This window comes from Macaca mulatta, chromosome 11 (assembly GCF_049350105.2).
Source record: "Macaca mulatta isolate MMU2019108-1 chromosome 11, T2T-MMU8v2.0, whole genome shotgun sequence".
NCBI classification, from domain to species: domain Eukaryota; kingdom Metazoa; phylum Chordata; class Mammalia; order Primates; family Cercopithecidae; genus Macaca; species Macaca mulatta.
Window position 1 is genome coordinate 109,690,140 of NC_133416.1, and position 12,775 is coordinate 109,702,914.

Sequence of the window (12,775 nt, forward strand, 5' to 3'; positions counted from 1 at the left end):
AGCTTTTGCAAGTCCTTTGAAACATATTTACTTTTAAATAGAATCTGTAAATTCTATGAGATATCTTCGTTTTTGTGTATGATTAGTTTTATTTTTCTGGGTATGTTTTCATGTTTAATTGTTGCAATGACCTTAATAAAAATGCTATATAACAGTAGAATTCTTAAGGAATGACACATTACACCAACATTATCCAAAAGAACTAATTAATCAAACATGACTAATTTTAATGTAATTACTAAAGAAAGATATACCATTTTATTATGACACTCTAGCCATACATTTTCAAAATATGCTTATTAAACAGTAAATGTAAGATAATGATTCAATTAGTTACATTTTTAGAAGTCATTAGGATTGATATTCCTCTGCCATAAGTGAATTGAGTAATAATTTCAAATACAATCAGAATTAATTTAATAAAAAATATGCTTTTCAACTAAGACAGATATAATGAATGGCCAGTCATTATTTTCTGGTTTCAAAGTAGCAGGGGAAATTAATTCAGTGTCTGTAAGTTTATTTATCACACTTGGCCTATAAGTGTGATAAAAATACATGAGGCAAAATACATGATGTAATCCCAATTCTCATAGTTCATTAACTCTTTTACCAAAAAGAGATCTGACATGGTATTTGGGGCCTTTATGTAAACTGAATATAAGCTGCATGATATTTGAAAGGTTTTGATATTTCGAAGAGACATTTTCATGATACACAGACACAGATAAAAGATGTAAGTAGACAGCTTGAGGTTTCAGAGTCCCTCCTGTGGTGTGTTTAGCAGCGGGTACAAGATAAATATCCAAACAAAATCAGATTAAGGGATTAACGGAAGTGACTTTGCTATGAGTTGGTGAGTGGGGTCAATGGGTGGCTTGAAAGGGATTTTAGAGCTCTGTTTTTATTTTTCCTACTTTACATCAGTGCATTTTGGGCAAAATAAAATGAGTAATGCTTACTTTTAGGCCTTAGTAATATTTAAAAAAAGGCAGATTCTAAGGATTGTGGAAGGTCATGTTTTTGAAAGTGACAGCTAATTCAGCTCAGGTAATTCAACTCAGAGTTTCTCAGGAGAAACTCTATCTCCATCTTAACTCATATTTCAGTTGGGCAGTAACATTTGGTTTTGTGTCCTCTCTTTTTTTTTTTAAATTTTAAAAAAGCTTGGATTTTTTTCCCCTTGAAAGACCCCTATCAAAGATAGTTGAAGAATGAGGAGAGAAGGACCATGTTTACGATCAATGTAATCATACGTTAAGAGGGAACACATGGGCAGGGCGTGGTGGCTCACGCCTGTAATCCCAGCACTTTGGGAGGCTGAGGTGGGCAAATCACAAGGTCAGGAGTTCAAGACCAACCTGGCCAACATGGTGAAACCCCGTCTCTACTAAAAATACAAAAAATTAGCTGGACATGGTGGTGGGTGCCTGTAATCCCAGCTACTAGAGAGGCTAAAGCAGGAGAATCGCTTGAACTCAGGAGACAGAGGTTGCAGTGACCGGAGATCGTGCCACTGCACTCCAGCCTGGGGGACAGTATGAGACTCCATCTCAAAAAAAAAAAAAAAAAAAAAAAAAAAAAAAAAAAAAAGAGGGAACACGTGAAATATATGTTTTCAATGAGGTTCCTTTAATTCTAGAGTTTCAGCTTGGTCAGCCCTCTATAAAATTCTGAGGAAGATACTAAAATAATGACTGGGTTGGGATGGGGGCAGAATAAAGACAGCTTCAAAAATCCCCTGGGCCTCTGTCTTATCTGTGAGAGGTTTCTTTAAAAAACAAAAGCATTGTTCCAGATAGGGATTGATTATTTAAATTGATATCTTTATCCTGTACCATATGCACTTAAAGCTTCTGACAGTCTTCTTTCTTTTTTAAATAGAAATTACACAAAGAAAAGATATCTATGTATCACTTTCTAATACCTAACAGGAAGGTCTTATAAAATATTAAAATAGCAATAAGCAAATATGTACTACAGGATTAAACACTAGCATTGAAAACAAAACAAAATCCAAAACCAAGAATCAACAACATTTTCCTTTTGTTGCTGCCCCCCTACCAGATCTGGACTTTATGATCTTTGCAAGGGAGGGGCATAAAGTTTCACAATTCTTCTAATTTAAAATAAATGATGCCATTGCATAAATCAGATTTATCTATTGAAAATATTGGTGGAAAGCCCATGTGATCTGAATGGAAAGATTCTTTCTTATGAGGAGAGTCAAACAGGTTCTGCTCTAATAAATTAGCACAATCTTTTAAGATTAAAAATAGTAAAACATTTTAAATAGTCTGATTACAGCTTCAACAAGTCAAACATACATTTCTATCTAGCCTATAGTTTTAAAGAGTCTATGTGGGTTTAACTTATTATTCCTCATTCCAATATAAAAAAAGAAGAAAAGAACCAAGTCATTTTGAGTATTAAGAAATTCATAAAGACTGTATAAAAAAAAAAAACAAAAACAAAAACAAGAAACAAAAAATTCTTCACAGATTGTTAGCCATCTCTTTCAACGATTTCTCATAAATTCTTTCTTTATCAGTAGATAACCCCCATCTCATAAGGAAATACTTTCCAACATTTCCCAAATGAGATCAGTGACTGCTTTTCATGAGAGCTACTGCTCTTTGAGATGTCTGGGTGAAGGGAGAATATCTTCTATAAACCAGTAAATGCCAAAAAATACCGAAGGGGATTTGGCAGAAGCTTTTTTTTTTTTTTTTTTACAGGTAAATCTATGTATTTTTTTCTCTTTGTTCTTATTTTCTCCACTTGCTGAGTATCTGTTTTAGAGCAGAGAGCACAAAAATCAATAAGGAACTTACTTATCTTTTAAGTTCTTCTATTTGGCCGTAAGATCTTTTTTCCCACATTTATTCTCCATGCTCTTGATCAACTTCAGAAGATTGGATAATATATTGCTAATTTTGCTAAGTTTGAGAGCCAACAAAACAATGGAGCCTTCTAACTTTAAAAAATTTCCATCTCCTGCCCCTGCACCCCCAAATTCACAATTTGGTGAACAGTACACTACTTGTGAGTGATAAAAAGTTGAAAGGTGGTGGTGGCTAGATAGACCTAATGCTATTTTATTAAGCCATCTATCTATAGAATTGTTGTTTTTATACTTTAAAAAAATATGTCTATGCTTTCTTTTTTTTCTTTTTTTCTTTTTTTTTTTTTTAGTCAAGTACTTTCTTAAAGAAACAATAGCACCACATTGGCATAGCTGGCCAAACAATAAATGGGAAAGCAAAATGTGCTACATCTTTTATTCTAAGCCTTCTCCCAAGTGCATAAAATAGTAACAGAAACCCTGGAGCCATAGAGCATGAAATGGTTTCATCTACACAAAGATTGATGTTCCAAGGACAGGAAGGATTCTCAAGGGAAGACAGGCTTTTGTTTGTTTGTTTTTTAATAAAATTTCCAAGGAAGTGATTTCTTTTCAGTATCCCATTGGATCCTGAGGGTGAACGTGTGTGTGTGTCTGTGTGTGTATGTCTGTATCTGCGTCTGTGTCTGTGTATGTAGGGTGGGTGTTGAGAGATTTTCATATCCCTAGAAGAGTGGATTCTGATGCGGCGCTGCATTAACTTTTCAGGGGAACCACCTCATCTTAAAAAGTTCAAATAATACTTTGATACTATTTGGGGAAGAGAGAACAGAAATTTGACCTAAGTATCGAGGATGGTCAATTAAATTGGAAATAAGCCTATGAGTTGAAAGCTCATTCCTACCAATGTTTACCATTCTTTTACAAATATCTTGAAATGGCCTCATTCAAGAATTATAAAGCAATCTAATTCTGAAGCAAAGCTTGTAAAATGTTGGGTTGTGATATTTTGTTTGCTCCTTTCTATGAAATCCGAGTCATTCTGCTGGAGTATATAGTAATCGACTGACTTCCAGGGTTTGCATCAATTTGTCTTCTAGTGTTAATTCATTAAAAAATAAAATAGTGAATTGGTATAATGAGTTATTTTCAATTTATTTATGATCCAGTTGGGGAGGATTATGTGTTGGAAAAAGTTAAGAAAGATAATATGGCAATGCATCTTTCAGCTTTTCTCCTTGGGGGATTTTTGACTGTGGATAGAATTAAGTGAAGGAAATAAGTCATAGACAGTCTCAGAATTATCACATCTAACTATGACAGAAAACACGTAAGTCTGCAGAAGTCTGCCTATAAAGTTTTGTTGAGAGGGAATACTTTTAAAAGGTACACACTGTGGACAAGAAATAAAAAGAAGTGCCATCTTGGGAAGAGGAGTCCAGTATCTTATTCCACAGAACCTGTATGTCTGGAAAACAGGTAGAGGGCAAAAATGATGTATAGTTTCTTTTACATCTGTCCATAGTGATTGGAATATTGCTAAGCATGCTTGAGGTGCTCAATTCAAATAATGTTAGACTGAGAGTTAAAATACTTGTTGACTGAACAGGAGTGCTGGCTCCACTAAATGCGGCCTTCTTTTTGCAGATATTCAGAGATCCAGGGAGTCTTTTTTTTCCTGGCCTCTGATCCTTGAGGTGACCCAGTGGGAGAAAAACTGAAGATGTTCTTTTTGTTTTTCATATAGACTTTCCAAGAATGTAAAATATACAATTTGCATGAAATAATTAAGCCTGGGTACTTTTAACCAAAAAGTCCTAAGGTGAATAAAAAGATCTGAATGTTGGATAACTCATTGTTCTAATGAGAAAATCTTGATCTACAGATGGGGATCATTTTCTAGGCTATGATGGACTAGTACACTAACCAGTGGACTTTCTTGATACCAATTTTCAGCTGAATGGATAAAACACATTCACAGAGAGCTAGGGGCTACCCTTCTAAACAGGCATGGGAAATTTCTTGTTTTGATGGAAGTTTTTGCCTTTCAATTGGCAACTCTAGTCAAGCAAGTTTTAACACAATTTTTAAAAAATGTATATACAGCTAAGAATAAGAGTAAAGTTTTTTAAAGAAGATAACTTTGTGACTTTTTATTAGATATTATTTTAATATTTCAAATTTGGGGTCATTTTCCTTATATTGCCTAGAAAAGAAGGAAGTATCATGTTTTTCAAAATGAATAGAATATTATTTATAGTATTAAACAAGGTTTTACTAGATATATAGTAACTGCATAGAAGAGTCAGTGAGTGCTAACAAATAGAGTAATTAACTCCCCTTTCACTGGTAGAAATCTCTTTGTTTTTCTCCTTTTTTCTTTTCCTTTCTCTCTTTTCACTTATCTTTGTATTCATAAAACCAAATGCAGAATTCAAAATCAAATTGAAAATCACATGCTTCTCACATATTTTAAAAAGTGTTTTAAAAGAGATTGAGCTGTTAGCTTTTAACAACTAGTTAGTTGGCCAGTTATTTGGATAGTTTCACTGACAAGAACTGAGATGTCAGGAGCATTCAATTCACCAATCTCTAGCTATGCTATGAATGGGTTATTTATAGAATTCCTTGCATCTCAGCAACTCAAGCACCCTGATGTTGCACCCTTACAGCAACCCAGGGTAAAAAAAATCTGAATCTTTATCTTTTTAAACCTTATACCACCCCTTTGAGGTAGGTAGATGACATATTGCCCCCATTTTGCAGATGAGGAAACTGAGGCACAGAGAGGTGAAGTGACTTGCCCAAGGTCACACAGTGGTGAGTCCATGACACAGCTGGCAGATGTTTGTTTCTTCAGTGAGAAAAAGAAACCAGGACTGCTAAAATTCCTAGCCTTCTGCTTTTTCCATTCCACAGTTTCCTCTCTGGACTTGCCAGTCCAATTTGCATCAGTGGACTTTTGTGTCTGAAGTTCCTCTTGGAAGGCATAATTATGGGGACTTTGCCTTCTTTCCCAAATGGATGGCGTTTTCAGTACCCTTCCCCTTGTGTCATCTTTGGCTCCAGGCTTCCCCTATTGTTTTGCTTTCACCTATTACCGTTTTGGCCAGACTCTTTCATATAACAAACTACAAAATAGCACCATTATACTAAAAAACAGAGTTTTACATACTGTTTGATATATCCTGTATAATTGATATGCTAAATTTACATAGTGCTCTATATGGAAAAAATAAAAAGAGGAAAGTTACTAATTAGGTTGCACATTAACTCATCATTTGAAGGAACTGTTTTGAGTTGAAGAAACTTTCTATGTTTAAAATATATGCCTGAAAATGATTGGCCTCAAAGTTGCAACTATTTGCATTATTCTTTTTTGTAAGCATGATGTGGAAAAATAAAGCTTTGTGTCTAAAATAAAATGCATCCAACTTATATTTGGTACAAATGCCACAGATGGAATCTTGTGGGTTAGAAATTGGTGTGCTTCTTGACGACTTGCTGCTGCTTTTGAGGAGGCCAAATTCGGCAAATATAAAGGTTATGAAGGGAGGTGGTGGGTATAGACTAACAAGATTATCAGACACTGTAAAACAAACAGCCCGTGTTGTGTAGAAAGAAGTGCAAATAAGGAAACAATTCATAAACCACTTAGACAAGGTTGCTGAATGAATGGCTCCAGCAGCCAAGATTCAGAGAGGAATTTAGTGCAACTGGATCTATACAACACCCATGCATTTGTGGCTCTTGAGAGGCAGGGACTAAGATATATATATATATATATTTTCTTTTCTATAGAACATTATTGATAAAGGATCAACAGCAATCTACCAACTCCAGGACCATTTTTGCAAGGTGCAAATCACTCCTAAAGACAATGTTGGAATGTTTACTTGTGTATTTCATTGGGGGAAACGCCCATCTTTTAAATGTTATCAAACTTATTTTTTGGTAGGTGTTCCAAAGTTTAACAGGTAACTCGTGCAGAGCAAAGGATCCTGCGGTGGCATGTCACTCTTCACTCCTCAGGAGGGTCTTCCTACATTCTGTAGTTCTTGTTTCCTGCACTCCCTCTACTTGCGTTCTTCAAATGTACTTCCTATAAATAAGGAAGAAAAAGTGACATTAACTCGATGAAGTTTTATGTAACCATCTATTTCTAACACTGGGTTTCAACCTTCCGTATCATACACCTTACCAGTTGAGCTAATAGAGAGCTTGAACCTTGGTTTTCCTGAGAAGGGCATATATAGGTGGACAGGCCCTTAGTACTTTTGCCAAATCTCACTCAGTGACCTTTATGTACCCCTGGTGGCGTGAATACCACAGGCAGCTTTATAATCACACAAAGATGAGATTTGATTCATCTGCTTCTATCACAGATTCATTGATTAAAAGGAGATCCTGAAAAATCCAGCCCTCTGGCCTCTAGATCCTTTCCTAGGAAGAAAAAAAATCAATCACATTCTGGGTTCATCCTCTGTTGTTTTATTGCAGTTTGTTCTGTTTTAATTTTTGTAAAAAAGAGATATTTATTTTTCATTGTTTTTCTTGTTTTCCTCTAGAGCAAGGCAGAGTTTTAGAAATCGAAGATTAGGAAATCTTATAATTTTAAGTCTGTAAAATCACAGACATACTGGGCTGAGCTCAACTCATAGCTCTTCTATTTTCTAGCTATGTAAACTTGTACGAGTGGCAATCTCTTGTGTTTCAGTTTCTTCATCCATAAACTAGGGTAACAATAATATCTACCTTATAGGATCAAAGATTAAATTATATATATATATACACACACATACATACATACACTCACAATAGACCTGGAACATGGTAAGCACTACATAAGTATTAGCTGCTGTTATTATTATTAACTCATTTTTCCTCTTCTTAGTATTGTCACCTTTATTGGAAAGTAACCGTGCCAAGACTAAAAGTCCTGGGTTCCTAATTTGGTGTTACCATTCACTGATCAACAAGCAATGATGTTATCTTAAGGATTTTGAGGTTTTTTTTTCTTGAACAGGGTCTCTCTCTGTTGCCCAGGCTGGAGTGCTATGGTGCCATCTCAGCTCACTGCAACCTCTGCCTTCCAGGCTTACACAATCCTCCTGCCTCAGCCTCCTGAGTAGCTGCGACCACAGGTACATGCCACCATGCCTTGATAATTTTTTTTTTTTTTTTGTAGACATGGGGTTTTGCTATATTGCCCAGGCTGGTCTTCAACTAGTGGACTCAGGTGATCCACCCGGCCTTGGTCTCCCAAAGTGCTGGCATTCCAGGCATGAGCCACTATACCCGGCCTGGATATTGAGTTTTGTTTAGAATAGAAGCCCTGTGAGAGCAGAGATGTGTCTGTCTGTTCACTGTTATAGTCCCAGTATCTAGAACAGTGTCCAGGTTATTGCAGGTACTCAATAAATATCTGTAAAATGAGTGAAATGAATGAATGTGTATGAGGGACCCCCTCGTGATGTGTAGAACTAAGTCATTATATTATAATACTTTTCCTGTAGTTATTATTTTATCCTTGAATGTATTTAAATTGCAAAGTATGTAGACAGGAGTTTTGAAATAAAATCAAAGAGGAACTGGCACTTATATGCATAAACCTGAGGTACATCTTTTTTTTGGTTTTACCTCTAGGCAGAGAGCCCTCTACAGAAGGATGTAACGGATAATTATTGGTATAGAATGAGGTTCATAACCAGAAACAAAAGTTCTCTCCATGATACCTGGAATCTTCAAACTGTTCCTTCTGGCTAAGGTGATGAACACCCACACAGTCACGACATTGTGAGGAGCTAAAGCACATTTGAGATTACTCAGACCTGAGACCTGGAGAAGGTGAGAGGTTTTAATATGAAGGCTGGGGAAAAAGATCAACTGCCACCCCTCGGAAATAATGCCTATTGGCCAAGGTTCACAGGGATCTGGCAGTTTTTCTTACACATGTTTTCCAGTTCTACTTGGAACATTAGAGTTATCACCAAGTCCTTCATGAAAGGTAGTTAGCATTGTATGAGTTGATGGTCAACATCTTGTACTGACTGAGTAGAAGTAAGATGGCATTATTGTGTAAAAACATTCAAATAGCTCAGTGACCACTGCAAAAAGGAAAAAAAAGCTGGTAGAAAGAAACTGGGCATTTGCATAGAATAACTTGAAATGCCATCTGTTTTAAATCCTGGCACTTTCCCTCAAACATCACAAAAGACCACTTAAGATATATTTGTTATGGTGCAAAGCATCTACTGCTAAGCTCCCGGTAAACTTGTGTTTTTCTTTTGTTTTTGTTTTTGTTTTTGTTTTTGTTTTGAGTTGGAGTCTCGCTCTGTTGCCCAGGCTGGAGTGCAATGGTGCGTTCTCAGTTCACTGCAACCTCTGCCCCCTGGGTTCAAGCGATTCTCCTGCCTCAGCCTCCCTAGTAGCTGGGATTACAGGTGCCTGCCACCATGCCCAGTTAATTTTTGTACTTTTTAGTAGAGATGGGGTTTTATCATATTGGCCATGTTGGTCTCAAACTCCTGACCTTGTGATCCACCTGTTTTGGCCTCCCAAAGTGCTGGGATTACAGGTGTGAGCTAAACTTGTGTTTTTAATCTTACATTGGGTTCTGCTTTCCTTTTTTTTTCTTTTTTTTTTTTTTTTGAGTTGGAGTCTCACTCTGTCACCCAGGCTGCAGTGCAGTGATGCGATCTAGGCTCACTGTAACCTCTGCCTCCCGGTTCAAGTGATTCTCATGCCTCAGCCTCCCAAGTAGCTGGGATTACAGGTGAGTGCCATCATGCCCAGCTAATTTTTTTTATTTTTAGTAGAGACGGGGTTTTGCCGTGTTGGCCAGGCTGGTCTTGAACTCCTGACCTCAGGTGATCTGCCTGCCTCAGCCTCCTGAAGTGCTGGGATTACAGGTGTAAGCCACCATGACTGGCCGTGTTCTGCTTTCTTATAGGAGTTCTCTAGAAAAATGAGAGAAGGACACATGGGGCCACAGAATAGCATCATTAACGTTCCCAAATTCCTTGAAACGTTTTTGTTCAATTCTCAATCAACACTGTTGATGGTCTGTAGCTCATCAAATCCCCAAAATAGATATTACTAAGGATGCCATCTCTCTGCCTAACTACTAACCAAATTAATTAACAGGCAGAGAAACACACTAATTTGAATTTTACCTTTTGTTTTTCTGTTTAAGAGACATACCAGCTCCAAATAAGAAGATCTTTAAGCATCTGCAATGCCCAAACTTAGAAAATATTCAGGAATGAAATGGGAACAAATTAAAAGAAAGCCTCATAAAGCATTTAATCTCCATTCTTCCTCTCAAGCCAAATTAATCCCAGATTTCTGCAAGAAAACATTAAGGCACCATCTATGCTTTACTCTTTAAATTAGTGGGGGGCTATAGCAAAAAGAATTGAGGTTAGATTGGCCAACCACATACATCTTACTTTTCGTATCCAATAGAGAGATTCTTTTTCTTTTCTCTCAAAGCACAAGGCATAAAGTGTAAAGTCTGAGCAGAGGGATCCCCTGGTCTGTTTCTTCTGGGTCTGTCTCAGCATCACAGCAAAGCCAGGGGCTGAGACTCACTTGAGTGAAGCAGATGCTGTGCCAAGTAGCATGGTTCCCATGCACACACGTGCACGGTGGAGGCCATTCAAACCAGCTGGGTTGTCGTCTGGTTTGCATTTGGCTCTCTTCCCAGGCTGTCACATGTGACTTCTTTGTTGCAGACAATGACAGTGACAAAACAAAAGCACTCAGGCACTTGGTCTCAGTTGCATCTGTTGCTTTGCTCATTGTCTTAACTTAATTACGCTGGCCACCCTTGACAATGGGCGGCAAGTGGAGGCATGTTAGAAGCAGCCGTCATCATCGGAGCTGGCACCCACCTTCGGTGCACTTCTTGAAGGGTTATGAAACTGTCCCACATTCAGTCAAGCAAAAACTTTTCACTTCAACAGCTTGTCCAAGACAAACAAACCAGCTGAAACTGTTTCTAGTATGCAAGTAGACAGATTTTTAAAAGGAAAACAGTAGTGAGTAAATACTGTTTCCTATTGACACCGACGAAGGTAAGACTATTAAGAAAACGTTGATCCTCCAGCTCACTGGGGTTGGTTAAAGATGTTTACCCTTCAGAAGGAAAGGTTAACCAACTCATTAGGAAATAAGTTTGTGGAGGGTTTAATTTGTGATATATATGATTACCCATTATGTACAGACACACATATTTAGGGCGCTAGAAAAGGCCCTGAAGAGGCCATTCACCTTCTCCCATTATCTCTTGGTTCTTATCCTAGCTCCAAGCTTTCCTTTGGAAACCTATCCACAGACTTTTCAGATAAGATCACTGTGCCAAGTGTGGTGGCTCACACCTGTAATCCCAGCACTTTGGGAGGCTGAGATGGGCAGATCACTTGAGGTCAGGAGTTCGAGACCAGCCTGGCCAACATGGTGAAACCCCATCTCTCCTAAAAATACAAAAAATTAGCCTGGTGTGATGGCGTGTGCCTGTAGCTTCAGCTACTAGGGAGGCTGAGGCAGGAGAATTGCTTGAATCCGGGAGGCGGAGGTTGCAGTGAGCTGAGATTGTGACACTGCATTCCAGCCTTGGCGACAGAGTGAAACTCTGTCTCCAAAAAAAAAAGATCACTGAGGACTAATAACAGTGGCAATAATAATAATGTTGCTTAACATTTGCAGAGGCTTTACAGTTTACAATATAACATCACTGAATCCTGACAATCACCATGTGAGGTGATGCGGTGTTATTCCTGTCAGTCCCATGTACAAGCTGAGGCTCGCTAAGATTTAGTAATATGCTTGAGGTCACAGAGGAACAAACTGATAGACCAAGGGCTAAGATAATAACAGTTCCCATTACTTGAACATTTGTTATGTGCTGGGGATTGTGGTATGTACGTAAATTACATATATTTTCTTTTTTCCTATAGTTCTCTCAGGGATAAGTACTACTGTCTTGACTGTTTTATCTTTAAGGAATCTGAAACCTAGGGTAAACAACTTGCCTAATTTCTTATGATGGAGATGTAATAGTGGTTGGAATTTGGACCTATTCCTTCTGATTCTGGAGCTCACCAGTTAACCACTCCGCTAAACTGCCTCCCCAAGAGGTAAAAAATATCTAGTGCTTTCAAGTCCAGATCTCTTTCCAATAGCAATAGTTGATAATATCATGAGCTGCCCCTGCTCCCAGATGGGGGAAGATGCTGGTTTAGAGGGCAAGGCCGTGCCATGGGCCAGAAGACTCAACGAGGAGGGGGAGTATTACCACAAGCTGGGACCCATTTGTAATGGTATTTATAGAAGTCTAGGAGCACAGTATTCAATTAGCAAAAGCAAACTCCCTGGATATTATAACCCCTTTTTTTCTTCCCCACCCCACCCGCCGCCCCCCACCTGCCCCCCAGCTATCTTTATGAGATTTTGCCTGACAGATAGAATCTAAAAGGATAAAAATAGGCTCTTTAAACTTCAGGGAGGAAGCAGTGATGTTTTCAGTAGACTATGTTTCCATCTCCACCCACTCCAAACAAGTTAAGTATTGTATGACATGAAGTCTAGGAAAAGCCTGGCACTCTATAAAAAATACTGGGAAAATTCTGTCCAGCATGGAATATCAGCAGCTTATTGTACAGCATAAAGTACTAACTCAGCATTGACCTTCTTCCAAAAAGGGCTAAATGAGAAGAAAAGAGCAGTGGATGATTGGAAAGCGGGCTCAGATATCAGCCCTTTACCTGTTGAAAGGGACGTGCTATAGCAATTTTGCTGGCTTGGCCTGGGGACATGTGAAATGGTGGAGGATGATTTAGATGTCTCAGTATTAACTTTGATATCTCTGCTTCAGGGAATCACAGTTCAAATTCCAGGAGAGTTGGATCAGTCTTTCCTCTCTGGCAG

The 12,775-nt window shown here is 38.0% G+C and overlaps 1 protein-coding gene across 3 annotated transcripts in view; it reads right to left on the bottom strand.

The window, feature by feature from the left end:
* Positions 1 to 224: 224 nt before the first annotated feature.
* The window catches only part of IGF1 (insulin like growth factor 1), an 82,817-nt gene continuing 70,266 nt past the window's right edge, over positions 225 to 12,775 (bottom strand). For 2 of the 3 annotated variants that reach the window (XM_015152532.3, XM_015152535.3), the window contains one exon: positions 225 to 6,947. In XM_015152532.3, coding sequence (XP_015008018.1) covers positions 6,922 to 6,947 — 26 coding nt within the window. In that variant the 3' untranslated portion in view covers positions 225 to 6,921. 3 annotated transcript variants of the gene reach the window in all.